The 18,296-nt window shown below is 43.2% G+C and overlaps 1 protein-coding gene across 25 annotated transcripts in view; it reads left to right on the top strand.

Moving 5' to 3' along the window:
- Positions 1-18,296, top strand: part of PTK2 (protein tyrosine kinase 2) — a 212,586-nt gene that overhangs the window by 148,663 nt on the left and 45,627 nt on the right. For 15 of the 25 annotated variants that reach the window (XM_068933423.1, XM_068933418.1, XM_068933417.1 and 12 more), the window contains 2 exons: positions 2,922-2,952; positions 5,552-5,604. In XM_068933423.1, the coding sequence (XP_068789524.1) occupies positions 2,922-2,952; positions 5,552-5,604 (84 nt within the window). Of the gene's footprint in view, positions 1-2,921; positions 2,953-5,551; positions 5,605-14,938; positions 14,957-18,296 lie in introns of all 25 variants that reach the window. The other 10 variants (XR_011139351.1, XM_068933412.1, XM_068933411.1 and 7 more) reach the window with 1 other exon arrangement.

The raw sequence follows: 18,296 nt of genomic DNA, 5'->3' as shown, positions 1-18,296 counted from the left end.
GAAACAGAAACAAGCAGAAACCGTGCTTTGAACATTTAAAATATTGTCTGTCTGCAGTGCTGCGGAGTAATTCACTGATGTTTCTGAAGTCCTCAGATACGATACGGATGTGGCCCATACAAAAATTCCAGAGGAGAATTAGAAATTCCATCTTTAGAATACAGTTTAAATAGTGTGTATTTAGTACGTCATGGAGCTACACAGTGAAGAGCAAGGACAGTTGTCTGGAAGGGCTGCTTATTAATTGGGGATTTGGAAATGTGGAAATGCTAAGATTTAACTTTGCAGTGTAGGAACATTCTTTTCACCCAGAGGTTCATACGTATGTATTATTTCCTGAGCCTTTAAAAGTAACAGTCTGCAAGTATGTTTTATCAGTGACACACACACAGATTCATCAGCACCATCTGAACCATTAAATCCACTGCCAAATCTGGGAAAGACAGTGGAATAACTAACAGTAGCAGCGCAACTTGATGTAGACTAGCACCCGGGACACTTTCACAAATAGTTATTGCTGACATAGAGATCAGGTGAGGCTTAAGGTTCTTGAGTCTTGCTCACAACCCTGGGGAGGCTCGCGCTCTAGTGGGCAAGACTTTTGGGCCTTTTTCTCCAAGCTTGGTGCCTTTTGCTCAGATCCATCCGGCTTGAATCCTGTACTGCCCATTCTGGTCTCTCTTTTCGGGGTTCCTCCCCCTCATCTTTTTAGTGCTAGGCTTCGTCAGGCTTCTGATCCCGTGCTTGTCACAGCGTACTACCTTTCAGGATTTTTGCCTTTGGTTTTCTTTCTCAGAAGATCTCGGTCCGCCTCACGTTTCACAGTATCTTACAATACCTTTCTCTCCTTCCTTGTGCTTCTTGTGTAATCTTTTGCTGCCCTTTATCTGTCCCCCAGTTTCAGGTCCTTGTTCTAGTCACTTTACCCAGCTACCTGAGGTGCACCTCTCTTAGCCTTTCTACGCTTAAGTTGGACTGCTGCTCTACACTTTTAAGTAGAGTTGCCTATCTTTTTTTTTTTTTTTTTTTTTTTTGGTTCCAGTGTCCAAACGCACTAGGAAAGATCTGCCTTTGTAGCCCTGGGGCACGTGCGTTTACCCCATAGGGATGGAGCCTGTGGAGCCCATGAGAGTTTGAAGAGATGGAGCGCGTTCAGTTACTTGCATGTATGCTTTGGGCAGTGCTAGGAGGGGGGCAGAGGAGAGCTTGTGGACATGGGGCGTGTGCACTTTTTCGGATGTGAAAGCTTCAAGGGGATTGAGGGGCATGCGCTTCAGCTATGCGATGCGTGTTCAGTTTGTCACCTGGGAGCTGGTAAGGGCTGGAAAATGCTGGTTCATGGAGAACAGCAGTAGGTGCAGCTTGGCCGACGTTAGATGCTATTAAAGGCTTGAGTATCCTCACTGAAGAGGGAATGCTTTCGGTATAGTTGCAAGGCTGTGTTAGAGCTCTGCTGAGCCTGCCTGCGTTGCAATGCCCCCCCACCCCCACCCCCCTTGATACCTTGACCAAAATTAGGCGAACTTTCCCTGAGATGATGAAAGGAAACATTCTGGCACAACCACCACCTCATATCAAATTTCAGTGCATCCCTGCTCCAAAACATAGAGGCCCAGGCAATTTCTGAAAAAAAAGAGGGAGGATTTTTGTTTTCTTTAGCACTGAAAAGGTCTGACCTGTCCCCGGAAAATAAGCCAGCCAGCCCGAGGCAGAAATTCAATATGGAAACTATTGACCTGGTTGGTAAAAGTACCACGGTGTTGTAGGAAACTGAAAATGGATCTTAATGACCTGAATAGGCAGTGCTGTGAGCATCTTTTCTCTTTGAAACTTTGCTCCAAATATACCTAAAAGAGACCTATGTTGGTGGGCCCAGCTATGTCGTTAAAACTTTGGATAACAAAGTAAGTGTAACAGAATGCTGTGTTTTGCCACGTAGAGCGCTGTCACGTCAGCAGTGGGCATTTCTCCACTCTGTCCCAGCGCTCACAAAGACGAGATTGTAGGTTTCTTTTATAAGGTCTGGAAATTTCAGAAATTTAGACGTAGGAGGAAAAAAAACCCTAGAATTTACAAGATTTTGTGAAAACAGTATATAGCACAATTTTCTAAACGCGTGGCTCTTCCATTTGCTCTCAGGTTGCTTCCCCAGTGCCCCTGTGACTTGGAGATACATATCTGTTCTCGTCTCCTGTCTCTTCATATCTCCTCTCTCTTTCACTGCATATTGCAATTTACCATAAATTGCTGGTGCCTTTAGTAAAGGCTTAGTAATTCCCCATCATCCTCCCCCACATTGATACTAAGTGTAATTATCAGGAAAAACAAAACCCTTAGGTTATTTGCATCCAAACACTTACACAAATATCATTATCAAAGACAGTTACACTGGCAGAGGATTTGCAAATAGTTTATGAAAAGCTAAGTCCATCTCTGGCTACTGAGCATTTCTGTTTTATAGTATAAACCAAATGTGAAATTGGTATAACAGGTTATGCGAGTTAATGATTTATGTCAGTTGTCTTGTCTGGAAGTTCAAGTTGACTTTGGTAATTTTATTTATGTTAGTACTTAGCACATCTTGGAGATGAAGGAGAAGCATTTATCAGTAGAGATGAGATACTGTCATGCCTTGTGCAGGTGATCTGTCAGAGTTAAATTGTTACGAATGAAAAAGGAGGTTTATATTTTGTGTACGTTTTTCTTCTCAGATAAGATTTTGTCAGAAGTTCTGTATCACTAATTAAAAGATGTGTTGATATGCTGCTGATAATACTAGTTTAGAACTAGTCTTGAATCAACATAATTTGCCCGAGAGGCTGTGGTGATTAATATTTCATGCATGTATCTATTGCACATTGAAAGAGGCTATTTGCAAGTTTTCATAAAATGGTAATCCTGTTTTCTTCCTCTTTACACAGAAGGTGAAAGAGCTTTACCATCAATACCAAAGTAAGTTTTATGCTTTCTTTTTTATATATTAAAAGTTTCTTGAGAAACAGTTCTGTGTAAATGATACCTTGAGACTTTATATATGTAATTAATTTTTATTGTTGCTTTTGGAGTCTAGAAGAATAGCAGGTAGTCAGAAGAGACCATGGGACATAAATGACTGACAGAGGCATTCAGCTATAAAAATACTAGACATAAAACCTGAAGAAAGAAAGTGCATGACGTATGGACTGACAATAGCAAAAGTAGGATGTTTTGGTTAAAGACTGGACCAGAATGCAGGCTATTTGTTTTAAGTCCATGAGTAAAATTTAATTATAGGAGTGATGCTAAACGGTTTTTGAATTGTGGATTCAGCCTCTGTGAGTACATCTACAACGTTGTTCTGCCTTTTTGTCCCTTTTCTCTGCCTATGTGAAATAGCGCACATACTTCTTTTCTTCTATCGTAAATCTGTCCCATCTGCTTTCTTAACAGCACTTGCATAATTGGACCGATCTAAGTTGGGATCTCTAGCTTCAACTGCAATAAAGAATAATAGTATTTAACATAGGAAATATTTTAACCCATTTTTTGAAAAGGTAGCTCAGTAGCAATATTGTTCTCTAATAACAACTGTGGATGTGAAGAGAATGCTGATGTATGTCAGACAAGTGAATTTGATTTTTCTCTGGCTGTTTTTATGGTGACACTGTATTCAAGGTATGATGACGCTTGCTGGCTGCTTCTAATAAGTCTTAACTAAGCTGTGCTAAAACCCCTGTCTCTGCTTTTTTTTTTTTTTCCCATCTCAAACTTCCAGGAAAATAATAAAAGATTTCTCACGTAAACCTGTTTGAACTAAGCACGCTCCTTACGTAGCTGGAGGCTCTGTTCCATAATACACTGATAGCAAGCTCTGAATTCTCCCTGCTGATTCTCGGCACTGTTAGCCTTACTGTCGCAATCTCCGTTTCGTTTGGCACGTTGCACTGGTTGTTTCTCCTCTGTCTTTCCTAAGGGCAGTGGCACTCCTTGTGGCTTACTAGACTTCTGTCCTTTTCCCGAGCTGCTTTTTTGTGTTGTTTGTAATCTGGCTATTTTATTAATAGCCGCATTCTGACCCGGTTTAAAGCCTCGTCTCATCAAATGGTTCCCCTTGGACCTTACGCAAGGGGATACCCTGACCAACATCGTCATTGTCTAGTTGGGGATCAGAGGTGGAAGCCCAAATGAAATTTAGCAGTTTATAGGGGCTTCTCTGTTCGTTTTTCTTGTGGGACCCAGGAACTGTGCCTCCCTCGACCCAGCCACCTCATTCTGCTTTTTCCTTGCCTCCAGGATGGTCTAGAACCTTTATATTTATTATCGGGTGGCGTGTGGGACTTGTTCTGTCACTGAACGGGCAAGAAAACGGTCACTCGCCGTCCTAGCGGTTGCTCTTCCTTCCCTGGTCCTGTTGCAGTCCTCCCTAGCCGACTGGTTTGCACGCGGTGCAAAAGGAGAGGAGCTGAAACGTAGGGAGGGCCAGGAGGTGAAAGTCAAGGCGGCCCTCAGTAGGACCAGAAAACTCGGCGTTCACTGACGTGCGAGATGAATATAAATTTGTTTTTACCTGCGTGGATACAGCTGAGAAAGAATAAGCTTCTAATTACATGAATTTTGCGTTGTATTTTTTTCATTTATAAGGCTTTCTGGGATAAAATAAGATTTCAAGGGAAAGCTCCCCACTTTTGGGGCAGTTTGCCTAAAATACATTTGTACGTGTGAGTCTAAATAAATACGGGTATTATATGTGCTGTTAGTCTGACAGCAGAGGGATGCTCTTTTGTCAGACGTGTAAAAGTACTAGCCAACATCATGCGGCGTCTGGAGAGCTTTGCCTCTGGCAGATGACGTTTCAAGCTTGTCAAAGCATGGAAGTGCACTGCTCTTTTGCTTTCTTACCATTAAAGTTATAGATGTACTTGTATGTGGAAAGAAACTGTTGAAAGACTTCATATTAGAGCGTTTCTTTTACCAGTGAGCCTCCCTAGCTAAAACAAATCCAGTTTTAATCGGTCTCCTTCATTTACTCGGCGTATAACTCGATTTAAATGTGTTTTTATACAGGGTAAGTTATCCAGCAGACAGCAGCTCAATTCATTCGTCTGGGAGCATGACATATAAATATCGCAAAACTTGGTGTATAGCTCTATCCTTTTTCTCTCCCATATTTACTACAGAGAGCAGATGCAAAAAATTGCCTGCATGGATAGCGTTTAGGCATGCACGCCTAGATTTTAAAAAAAGCGCCTTTAATTGTTCTTTTTTAAGTTTACTCTGCCGTTACGATTGTATGCGCCCGGTAAACCAGTCCTTGTAAAACGTTCCCTCCGCTCTTACTCCCCCAGCTGGCTTTGAAACGGTAGAGTCCCTTATTTTGTTGTTTTTTTTAAGGGTGGTTTTTTTTGTTGTTTTTTTTTTTTAAATAAAGTTTTCTCCCCCTCAAAACCGCGCGACTGCGGCAAACGGCTCGGCCCTGCTAGTGCCCGTAGGTGCCCCGCTAGGAGGAACGGCCCAGCGCGCGCGCCGGGGAAGGAACGCGCAGCATTCAGCCGTTTCAACCGCTCTTTTGCAGGCTGGCCAACAACGAGAAGCAAGGAGTCCGGTCGCACACCGTCTCTGTATCAGGTAAGGATCTTTTAAGGCGGCGGGGAGAAAACCGTGAGTTTTCGCTGACGGCTGTTTAGACACACGAGCGCCGGCGGTTAGAGCGCCTTTCTTGCTCCCTCGCAGTGATTTTTCCCAGGAGCGGAGCCGGGCTGCCTTGGCGGCGCGGTTCCTAAAGAGCCGCTTTCCGCCGCTGTCCCCCTCCGTAGCGGTGCCTGCGAGAACGGCCGGATCCGTGCGGGAAAGCTTCGCGGCAAGGCTGGTGGGAAATATTTCCGCGCGGGTTTTGTGGTGACGTAGAATATTTGGGAGCGCGTCTTACGCTGCGTGAGCCGCGCGGCGATCTGTAACGAGGGAAAACCAGAGACGGTTCGGTATCGAGCGTCACTTTTCTGAAAGAGGGGACTTAAGCGCTGCGTTTGTGTCGTTGCTGTTTAGACTGAGGTGCTATTACGTTTCTCCTACTGAAAGTCACGGAAGTTAGTTGGAGGGTGAGGCTGTGAGGGAATATATGTTGGTTTTGTAGCCTATGGGCTTCCAAGGTTTCTGTTTGGACTTACTGTACTTTTTCGCTTTTAGAGTTTTGATACTTGAGAGTGAACGTTTTTCTTTTACAGAGTCTGAAAACAAATCCTCCTGAGGGACTCGGTGTCTTTCTTAGGAGGAATACCTCTCTAGATCCTGTAAAGGAGATTCTCACCCTATAGATGTATATGATTTTTGGCCACAAGCTTCAGGAACCGTTTTTGTGACCAAAATAAGAGCGCCCACTCCTGACCTCCAACCCCGCTGTCACATTAGTGGCACGTAGGATCAAAACTAGGATATTTCTCACGAGGAGGAGAGAAGATGGACCGCTGCGTATTTAATTCCCTAGTCTTTGTGATCCTCTCCCCACCCCTACCCTTTTTTAAAGACGGGTAAGATTCACCTCTTGGCAGAGCAAGGCCAGACAGACCTTGGGCGAGGAAATAAGGGAGAGGATGTGGCGTTCAAACGTTCATCCCGCTGCAGAGCTTCCGCAGGTGCTGTTACCTCTCGGGGTCGAACGGCAGCTCGTGTTGCTTCGGGACCTAGCAAGCCGGCTTGGGGACACAGGAGTAGCCCCGCGGGGAAAGCCTATCCGCTCTTGGTTTACCTGCATGAGTCATTTTAGCTGTCAGAAAGAGTGGAAGTTCCTTAAATGACGAAGGCAGCGCTTTCTAATTGCTCTGCTTACACCAAGCTGTTTATCTTCAGGAAAAAAAGGGATCGTACTTCCTTGCCACCACAGTTTTCACCCCGTCAGGTTTTCTAGGAAACCCGCTATGCTGCTGTTATTGAAAAAGTTATAAAGGATCCTGTATTTTATTATGACCCTTCACGATCCTGTAGTGCCATCTCTTTGCAAATGTAGCCATCCTTTGTCATTGCCTGATCCTTTCTATGCTGAATTGGGGTTGTGTCTCGGAGCGCAGCCTTGCCTCTTTCCCCTTGAAGCAGCAGTTGGTCGTCGATGTAATGAAGGTAATCGTAACGCCGCATAGCCCTGGCGGTTTGGGTGTCACGTAAAGACGAACGGTTGGCAAGTGAGAGCTTTGCCAGGGAACCAGACCTGGAACACAGCGTCCGAAACGGAGACGAAAGCAGCAGCGCTGCGGGTTAGCTGGTTGTTCGAGCGAAGGTCGGGGAAGCTGCGAGGGACCAAGCTGCCGCATAATGGCATAGGCAAAAGAGGCAGCAAACGTCCCTCTCTCTCACGTAGGCGCGAGGAAGCGTCCCTCCTGCTGACGCCTGTAACCGGTACACCGGTATCAGGCGACGGAGGCAGCGGATGCGCGTAACGTGCAGTTAACCCGAGAGGGACAGGGCAGCAGAGCCGGACACCTGAGAGCGTCCAGCGCAAAGCCAGCTGCGGGTGGCGATCTCTCGGTTTGTAGAGTAAGAGCTTTCCTCAGGTGACATTTAAATGACTTGGAGCAAGGGGCGTCAAATAAGAAGAGCCTTTATAACTTACTGGCAGCTGTCACGTCCTTGAGGCCTTTAAGGGCGTAAATCATAAATTCACTCCGCTGTTTGTTTGCAGCGAGATTGCCGCTCTTTGTTCCGACTTCTCCCGGCGCTGAAGCTTAATAGCAAAAATCTGAGCCGGGCGTTGGGCAGAAAAATTAAGCCGTTGGACGTATTTGTAGTTGTAATACCCTTAGTTTGAAAGGAAAGTTTCCAAGCGAGTTCCCCCCTGCCAAAATTTGGAACCAGCAATAGCAGAAAGCCAGTGTGGAATATGGTTTGGTCTAGAAGTTCAGGTATTTGTCTGAAGTTTTAGAGGTTTGCCTGTTAATCAGCCTGTTAATGAAAGATTTCTGGACTTTCTTTCCGAAATATTTATTGACGTTCTGGCCTAGCGAAATGAAAACTTGTTCTTTCCAAGTATTTTGATGTTCTGAGGCATGAAAAGGTACTAGGTTTTCAAAACCAACATTTTTTGCTCTAACCTTCAGTAAAGACCTTTTCAAACTAGTGAAGGGTGAAGCTGCTTCCAGAAGTCCAAAGCATCGGATCCCTGGACCCAGCAGCCAGGAAAAGTTCTCTTCTGATTATGTGTCGCTGAACCTTGTTTGACCGCATACTCGTTATTGCCTGCCTCTTTTTCCATTTCTCCTTGCGCTATTTGTCTCTCCTGCCTGTTTACATTATATGTTCCTTGCAACAGGCATTATCTTTCATTATGTGCTAATAAGATGCCTACCCGTTTTCCCCCAGTGTTTTTAAGCATAGTAGTAATGTTTGTCCCTCGAAACTTGTTATATTTGTATGTGTGTGTTTATACAAAAGTATAAATAAAAAGCACAATTAAATTTGAGCTGGATTTCAGATTTCTTTGGTATAGATCTGATGTTTTGGCTTAAGTTACTGTGACTCACCAGAAGCGATTAGCGCTCTGACTGTTTGTTAGATGGTTCCAGCTTTTATCCCCTTCTCCCTCTACGTCCGTCTTTACGTTAAAAAAAGGAATCCTTTGTACTTAGCAGGAGCGTGCATTTGGGAAACGCTAAGGCTCAACTATTTGCTGTATACTTGAAATCAAGATAAGCACATCTAATTTGCAAGAAGTAACATACCAGTTTACTGTAATTCTATTGACTAGATTTCGTGCTGTTTTACTTGGAGCCTTTATCAAAGCGCTCTGCTCTAGTCTCCAGGAACTTACTTTGGCCAGCAGTTTGTTTTGAAATAGCAAACCTTGGCCTTAGTGAGGTGGTGCACATATTTCCCGATGCACGTATTTCCAAAAATAATAATTTACCCGGTCAATCACATATTATAGTAAGTTCTTCATAAAATGAAATCAATAAAGCCATAGTTTGCCTGCTCCCTTTTTGCATAAACTCCTTCTAACATAACATTCCTTGATTCCTGCCTGCCATCACGCTCCCTTCTGTAAATATGACTAGGAAGAATAAATATCATACTTTTGCATTCTTTGGGCAGCCTTTTTGCCTCCTTTGCACTGAAGAGTCCTGTGGCCCATAAATTCTTCTAATCCTGGCTCTACCGAAGCTTGTGTTACATGCAGAGCTAGAGAATATGGCACTTCGGGCCCATTCATTGTGGTGTGGAAATGTGTTGAACAAGCAATCCCAGTTGACATTTGGCTCTTCTGGTACTGGTGGATAGAATAATGCCCCTGTGGGGAAGAAACCATGACTGCAGAAAGATGAATAAGGAAGAAGACGGACCTTTCTGCGGGCACTGGCGCAAGGCATGGCCTGGAGGGGTTTTTTAAGGCCTGGCAAAGGAGCTGAGCTGGGTTTGTAGTACATGTTGGTTTTGCAGATTTAACATGTGCTTATTTAGTGATGGAAATTGAAGGGTGTTTAAATCTGTGGTCACTGTTTCACGTGTTACGGCAAACTGTTTAAGCCATCTGAATAGGAGGTCACACACCAGACCTCTGTAATAAGGAAACAGGTAGCATAAAAAGAGAAATAAGTTTGTCGGCATGTTCCCTAGCTAACACAAATAGCATTTTAAAATTAAAGTCAGAAGGGGTAGCTGTAGGTGCATAGCTAATGTTACGGCATAAGTTTCTAGAAACGCTGGTGTGCCGTTGCCTGCCTGCAGAAGAAAACCAGAAAGTCCATTTGCTCACAGTGACTCCCTAAGAAGTGATAAGTACATCCCATGGTTTGGGGCTATCCAGTAACATGCCCCTTATAGAACAACTCCACTCTCTTGGAGAAAGCCAGTTTATTGGAATTGAAGGATTTTAGCATCCGGGAAGGATTGGTGGCTTAGCAAGGTTCCACTTTCTGCCGTAGAACCATCGATTTATAGCGGCATCGTTACAGTCACTTAAATCACATCCCGTGACTGAACTGCCGATTATGGTGGTGAAGCAGCATGAGGGTTCTTCTCTGAGGTGCTACTTAGGAGCAGATCCTCAGCTTCAAGTAATTGCCATTTCATTCAGGTCATTTGGCTTAAAAATTTAAAGAAAGTTGGAGGACCGTTCCTCTTTCAAAGGAGATTTGACGTGATTTAAGTGAAAATAATACATTTCTGAGAGATTTCCAGTTGCTTACTTAGAAAAATGAAGCGTAGCAGGAGCCAACTGTCAAAATGGAACAAAAAAACAAAGTGTATTTTAGCCGATTTCAGTATTACGATTAAAAATGTAACGAAGGAGACGGCCTACAAAAGGGTCTGAATGTCTCCGTGAATGATGAGGGCTAATCACAGGCAACGGTGTGAGCCAGGATGGAAAGACAAATTAGATGTTATTGAACCACTTCTGCACACAAAGCACAATGTGTGCTCTATTTTGCGATTCCAGGACTCAAAATGAAGGTCTGCCCTGTGCTCAGCTCTGAAAGGGTTTCTTGTGTAGGACTCCTATTCTCCAGTTCCCTTTGGATAAATCAGGAGGGGGAAAAGGTGTCCTTTGCCTGAGGTTGAAAAGTGACGAAGTGGGGTGGGTTTGGGAACATGCTTATTTTATCAAGTCACTTCAAAAAGATAGTGCTGAAAAGTGTAAGTAAACAGTTTTTGAGGTGAGAAATTTTTCTCCAGGGCTCATGAGTGTGTCCATGAGATCAATTTATATTTGAAAGGACCGTACTCCACAAGCTACTGTTTCTGAAAGGAAAAGACTCCCAGCACTGTTGGCATAAATTACGTAGTTGTACTTTCAAATTATTCAGTACCTAGAGGACCGTAAAGACTCTGTGCAGCTATAAGTCTGTTGTATGGTCACAGGAGTAGGAGAGGTTCAAGCCCGAGTTTTAACAGATTACTTTTATAACTTGGAGCAAGTCATTAGCCTCCAAGTTCCTGAAGATTACTTTTTTCTTAATTAACGCAGCTGTTCTGCTGATTAAGAAGATAATATGCTGAAAATATCCTTGCTGCGGCTAAGTTAAAGCACTTAAGATTCGCATCACAGTTGCATGGACTGGTGTGTTACCTTCTTGTATTTTAGCCTTCCTAAACCACTGTTGCTTCTTTCCATGGACAGTAAGACTAGACTGGACTGTGGTGACCGTCTAAGCTGATTTCTTGTGCTTAACTTGATGTTAGGTATCTGGGAAGTTTTGCCTGGTTTGGTGGATGTGGATCACTGGTTAAGGAGCGCTTTCGCTCCCACCCTCCTCCCTTAGGATGCCTTCTTTTGATTTGAGCCAACGCTTTTGCATTGCTAGTGATGAGACTGTAGTATGACCACAGAAATGCCCCACACGCCTTATTAGCTTGGCTTTTTATTTGTTATGCCTAGGCATATTTGCCTTGACAAATACGTCCGGTAGATATTCTAACTGCATAATATCATTTTATTTCAAAAGCTTGAAAGCAAGTAGATTCATTCCTTCTACAGATTTTTTGAAGGCTTTTCTCAAATTGTTTAACTGAGGAATATAGGACTGAAATAGAATGGGAATAGGTTTTTTTTTTTTTTGGTAGCTAAACTTGAAGGTGTAATTTTAAGACAAAGGCGTACTTCTGTTTGTTTAATCTAGCAGAATAGTTGCATAAAACTTGGCTGTGGACAAGGGATCATCAGGGCAAAGTTTTAAATGCAGGGGACGAGTTGGATTGAGTTTCTTAAGTTCCCAGGAACGTCCAGTACGTGATGAATTATGAACACCTTGAGCATTTGCTGAGCACTTCATGAGAGAGAGGTTAGTCAGGCTTCAGTCGTCAGCTGCTTGTTACCCATGTGTCGATGTAAGAGAGAACAGCATTTCATCTGACGGTAAATTATTTTTGTAGCCTGGGTAAACGGCTCAAGAGTTGGAGGATCTCTTCCCTTTCTGGCGTAGCTTGCCCTGCTTCCAGGGACTCTATGACCTCTTCTGCTCTTTCAGAACAGGGTGTTACGTTCCTTTATTCTAATACGAACACCTTTGCAGTAGTCCCTTATAATAATAAGCAGGAGCATTTGTTCATTTTTGTACTCTGTCGAAAGCTTTGTTAGGAAGCTCAGGCTTGCGTTAGAACGACAGTGCTGAAATTTGTGCCGTTAGGAAGATATGTCCCCATCATTTCAGGAGTATGTCACGTGCCACGTAAATATTGGCGTTATACTAACTTACTGAATAAGAGTTTGCCCACTCCTCGAGCCTCCTTGGGTTTATAACGTTGAATCTCATTAATGTTCTGTCAGTTTGAATGAAATGTCGATTTTCACAGTTGATGAGTGATTTCCGTTGGTTTGCAGCCACCCTAGCAGATTTTAAAATGGTACTTTGTTGTTTTGATTGAAGATACCAACTTAGCGAAGCGTGAGTTGCACGCGGTAGCGCATTGCCCTTGTGATATGCACGTGTAAAATTCAACCTGCAGCCTCCAGACTGGACAGCGATCGAGCACGTTTGATTTAAAAAATTCTGCACCTTGTCCTGCAAAATCTGGCAACTAAAAAATTGCCCAGCTGTTTGCAAGACAATGCTTTTGCAGGAATGTATCTGCTTTGGTGGTTCCTAGGTTTCTGGAGTGCACGAAAAGTATCAAGGTTTTCTTTTTTTTTTTTTTTTTTTTTTTAAAGAAGGTACCATACTTCTCTTTTTCCACTTTTGACTGAGAGAGAGTACCAGCAAGAGGGTGTGGGGTTTATTACTTGGTTGGCTTTTTAAAGCACATCTCACATTTCCTGAGATAGAGTAAAGAGGGGAAAAGAATAAAGCAGAGAGAAGCAACCAGATTAACAAGAGAAATAATGGAAGCAGCGGAGCTGTCTTCAGGTTCTTGGTGTCTTTTTGGTTCCTTCTCTGCTTTCTCACCTTGTGAAATTGGTTGTGGTTTCTTTATGTTCTCCCCTCCCCAGAATCTCTCTCCTGATGAGAAAAGCCAGTCGCATGCAGGAAGGTGACCGGGACAGGGGTCTGTGAGGACACTACCTTGGAGAATTTTCTTCAGGAGGTCCTTGGAGAGTTGGAATATCTGTTCCAAGTCCGGTCCACACAGGGCGTAAAACTGCAGGGAGTTATTTCATATCATAACTTCCGTGCTGTTTTTGGGTGGGACAGAGAAAGTGAGGGCTTTGCCTTGTTCTGCGTAACTGTGCTGTGGGAAATGCTGCTTCGGTGGGAAGTTCTTCTTGTAAGCGAGTCCAGCAAGTCAATCCTTTTGTGTCCAAGTCTGGCGGGTGCCACTTAAGTCAGAAGTTACCTACCCCGCATTTCGGTACAAGGTAGGAGGGGAGCTTGGAGAAGGGGAGTAAACTTCTGGAAGGATGCTGTTCTTTGCGTCGTGAACGGCTGATATGTAGGGAGAGAGGATGGGCAAAAGTTGACTTTTTAGTAGATTCTGCTCTTACTTTTTAAAAGTGAGATAAGCGTAGTTGATTACTGGGGAGAGGAATTTTCAGGAAAACGCCTAACGCGCTGTAGCGTTTCGAAACCTTGCCTGTATGTGTTTGGCGTCTGCAGAGTTGTAACGTGAACCTTTACTTTCTGTGTTCATTCGTTGGTTGTAGATGTTCTCTGCGGTCTTTTTTGTTTTGCTTCCGAATAATTTGTTTCTGTTTTTTCTCTTTCCTTTTCTTGCCTCTTTGTAAAGGAGTCAATCACTGTCAGCATAAAGTAAAGAAAGCTAGACGCTTTCTCCCTTTCGTCTTCTGTTCCCATGAGCCGCCGCCTACGGGTACTGCACCGCTCTTTGTCTAGGCTGCCTTATTAACCCAAAAGCTGAACATACTAACTCAGTTACCGTTTGTTTGCGACCTTAGCGTTCAGGTATACAGAGTTCCAAGAATAATTTCCTTGACGTTTCCGCTACCCCTCCCCTCCGACTCGATTGGATTTTCGTGCCGTGTCGCAAACTTGCCGGTTGCCACTCTTACGGGGGGACTTTGTTCCACGTGCCGTGTGCTGCAGTGACAAACACATCAGTGATTCCACGTGTACAGCTATGCAGCCCCCAAATGCCCTGTTTGGTTTTTTTTTTTTTAAAAATTAATTATCTGGACTTCATTCTTGGACCCCTGGTGCAGCATGCTCATGAATGAAACCGAAAAGCAACAAGAAGCATCGATTAAGATCACTTTAAATTAAGTATTGAATACAGTGATGCTTGCGGCTGCTTACTGGTTCAGCACTCTGAGAGGACCAGTTTGGCTTTGTTAGGGGTGAAGACTGGAGGAAGAGGTGCGTTATTTTTGCAATATTAGTGTGCATTTTCATTTTATTCATAAGTAATGTCTAAAGCGCATCAGCTTGCGGTGTGGGCACTGGTGTGGCGTACGGCCGCTGCTGTGAATGCAGACTGCCGTGCTCATTTGAACAGATTCCCAGTAGAGTTGCTCCATTCACCGCGCATTTAACTTTCAGCTTTGTATAACTGTAAATGTTCTGTATGATTAATACTTACATTACTCTGTTTCTTATTCGCGTGTTAGCGATAGCTTTAGGAGCACGTGTCCCGTGAAAGAGTCACCACCGGCTTTGGTTTTCAAAAATGACGAGTGTCCGTGCGAAGCTTTGCTGGCCGAGTTGAACTGACTCATCTGGCTGTAGGAGATCTGTCTTGTAGTGGAAGTATCGAATTAAAGCACAAATTGGCATTTCTTAACGATGCATTAGAATAACTGGTTCCACTCCCAAATTTAATTTTTGTGTAACTTTGTGTTTGAAAGTCATTAACTTGTTTCGTCATACGAGCTTCTCAGAACGTAGCTCTGTCCCTTGGGTTTTAGGTGAGAAGTCTTAAATTCCACTACTTTTCTGGTTTCTCTTGAGTCAGGTGTATAAGATGACTGCAGTCTTAATACTTTTGGATTACTCATGAATTTAATAGTATATTTTCCCCTCCCCCTTCTCTGTCCCTTCTCTCTCCCCCTCTGTTTTTCTCTCTCCTTGCATGCCACCTGGATCTGCAGATGAAATTAGTGGGGACGGTAATATGTTTTCTAGTCTGTGTGTTACTAACATGCAATATGCAGCTCTTATATCCATGTACCGCTTAATGCACATTTCAGTGATCGGTTTTATGCAAATTTTAGTATTAAAAAGCAGCCTGCATTGGATATTAGCCAAGAAATACTGTGCTTCCCAGGCCACGCAACTAACACTTTCTGCTAACCTGGAATAGAAAAAGGGGGGGAAAAAGGCATTTGAAACACGCAGCGATTCGGTATTGCATGCGTTTGCAGTGAGAGTTCTGGCGTGGCGCGGAGGAGGTTTGTGGGTTTTCCAGAGTGTCCGTTCATTTGGACTGAAACGGTCGTCTCGCAGATTTTTCTTTTGTCCATGAGCAAGTTCACTGGACGTGGTAACAAACCGATAAATGAGTCGTCCCAGTGATGCTTGACTTCAAAGACATAGTAGCACCAAAGTGCTCTGTTGTCCCCTTGTTGTTTCCTGCCTAAAAAAGAAACTATATGAAACGGGTTACTTTAGATGAAATATATGAAATATTGTGCAGGCTTAAGCTACTCTAAGTACTGATTCTAGCAAAAGATTTGTAACGCTCTTCCTTAGAACTTTGAAGCTGTTGTTACAAAATCTTTTAACTTCTCTGGTGATGATTTTCATGGGGTTTTTTTTCAAGTCCGGTGGGGTTTTTTTCCCCCCTAGAAAATGTTGAGTTGTTCTTCTCTGCAAATAAAGCTTTGGGTTCTGTTTAAAAAGCAATTTCTAGCCATTTTTCCAAAGGAAAGCCACCTGCTGTTGGAAAAAATCAAGCTGCTACCGCTGCTGGTGCATGTATCTTCTTTCTCATAAGCTGGAGGTACTAAAAGGGCTCAGAAAACGATATGAAAAGGAAGGAGAGGAAAAGAGAGAGAGATACTGGCTCGTGGCCTTCCTCTCAGTAAAATGTAAAGAGATATATAAATTCTCTTCTCCGTTCTCCCCTTCAGATACAAATCATGTTAAGCTAATACTACCGCCATCTTCTTTCTTTTCTAAAATGTTAAAAACGCAAAGGGCGTTTTCTTTTCCCCATCATAAATTCAGAAATCCTATTTCATATGCTAATCTTAACTTTTTGGTAAATGTATAGAACCTGATAAACACTGGGGGGAAAAAAAAAAACATAAAAAGGGAAATGTCACAGGGGGTAAAAACCATGAATCGGCCGTCACAGATGCCGTGTAGCAGGGTGTGTTTTTCCTATGCTCTGCTAAACACACTCTGATATAATAAAGCACTACTTAGCTACCTCACCTGTATACCACCACCACTGTGTGTTTGTCCAGAAGGGACCTCTTTGGTTTTCATCTAAAACAGTCTAGGGCTGGCAGGTGAATAAGCTCAGGCCCGTTTTTGAGATGTAGGAAGAAGCAAGCAGTAAAGAGCCCTCCGTTTGTATCTCGCTCTTCCCAGATGTTCAGATACGGACGACTGCCCAAAGCCCGGCTTTGTTGGGGCTTTTCACCTCTTGAGAGCGCTGCAGCACAACTTGCTTCGTAAAGCAGCCCGGAGAGCCTTGCCCAGCTGAGTTTTGCTTTGCGCTCTCTTTCTGCCTGGCTTCTGGAAAGCCTCTCGTAGAAGCCCGTCTTAGGGTAGGACTCTCCAAGCGTGGTGTAAAGTCGGCAGGTGATGGAGGTCGCTGCTGTCTTGGGTGCAGAACCCTTTAAGCATGGTTTCGCCTTGATTAAGTTTGCCTCCCATTCCCAGGAAGAGTGGAGGTGTATTTAGTTAAGAAGTCAGAAGAAATAATTCCTAGATCCCTCTCCAAAGTAGTAAATGTATAACAAGGAATATTTGTTTAGTTAATTGCATGCATTTAATTTATTTGGACTGGCCAGCAGAAGACCCTTCCAGCTTGAGTTTTGGGCAACGTATCAAAAGCCCATAAAGTGGGCTGCGGTGCTCTGATAATGCTTTTAGTATGAATGAGCTTCATTAATTAAAACGGAAAGATGAACAAGCCAAGCCATTTATCACATTTTATAAGCACTGTTCTATAATGCAGTGTGACAAATGTTTTGATTTTTTTTTTTTTTTAATGACCGGCACAAAACCAGTTCTAGTGCCCGGATTCCTTTAATTCTTCCTGAGGCTGTTGATAATCTCATTCATTCATTCATTACATGCCTGTATAAAGTACTTTCTGGTATCTGCCTCAAATAATAGCTTATAAATGTAGCTGATACACACACACACACACACACACACACACACACACACGTATAATATATAAATATATAAAAAGTATATCGTGCTTGACCTAACAGAAATATCTCACTACAATATGGCAAGAAAGCAGAATGATTTATCCCAGTTATGTTGCTGTCACACTAACGTTGCCTTTCGGATGGGTGCTTATTTTTTAGATCAAACTGGGGCTTGTCTCTCACCAAAAGTTAGTCTATAGTATAGGGAGGAAAAAACGTACCCAAAAAAAAGGATAAATGTTTCTTTCTTTCCACTGGGGTATCCTGCCTGTTCAGACTTGTGCAGCTTCTTTATAATATACTGAGTTTTCATTGCCTGACTCTCTTTTGCCAGGTCCTAAATAGATATTTATTTTCTGTTTGCCTAGCAAAAATCTTAAATGGCCTAGCAAAAATTGCCTGGCAAAAATCTTGAGTGGCAGAGGATTTTCTGATTATGTTCTTGCAAGATACAATATATTCCCACAGGTGTTTGGGGAAAAAATGGCTTTATTTATTTTTTTGGTTTTTAATAGTGCCAATTTAGGGTCATAAATCTATATTTAATCACTGAAGTGTGTTGAACTTCAAAGGTTACAGGCAACCTGTAGTTCCCTAATTGTTGAATATTCATTCTGTTTGAAGATGAAGCCTCTTATTTATAAACCTCTATAATATTTAGGAGCCTTGCTTGGGCTTCGGAGTTGACTGAAGTTGGCTGGACTGAGGGCTGCCATCGAAAGGGATCATCCCAACCTTTTTTTCCGTTCTCACTATGGCTTTATCCCACTCCCCATTCGGACACCCAGCCCCTGGAAATGATACCAGGGAGGAGTAGGAATAGATGTGTGCTGGAGAGGTGGCAAAAAGGGGGAGTGAATCTGGCCTTTCAGAGGCAGCCCCGGATTTGCTCAGCTGCAACCAGCCCTGGAAACCACATACCGAACTTGAAACTGTTCAATTTTTGCAAACCTTTATAGGCATTTAAAGAAAGCGGCCTTGCAGGGAAAAATCATCTCACTGTTGTGGATTGGTTTGGTCAATCAGAATGAGAATTTATCTGATTGCTAGGGAATTACCTACTCACACTGGAAACTCTTTAGAGCAAGAGGAGGGTCTTCTGATATGACTTGACACC

Source organism: Struthio camelus, chromosome 2 (genome assembly GCF_040807025.1).
Source record: "Struthio camelus isolate bStrCam1 chromosome 2, bStrCam1.hap1, whole genome shotgun sequence".
In the NCBI taxonomy this organism is placed as follows: Eukaryota; Metazoa; Chordata; class Aves; order Struthioniformes; family Struthionidae; genus Struthio; species Struthio camelus.
Note: the sequence above shows the minus strand (reverse complement) of the source record. Positions and strands in the feature narration are given on the sequence as shown.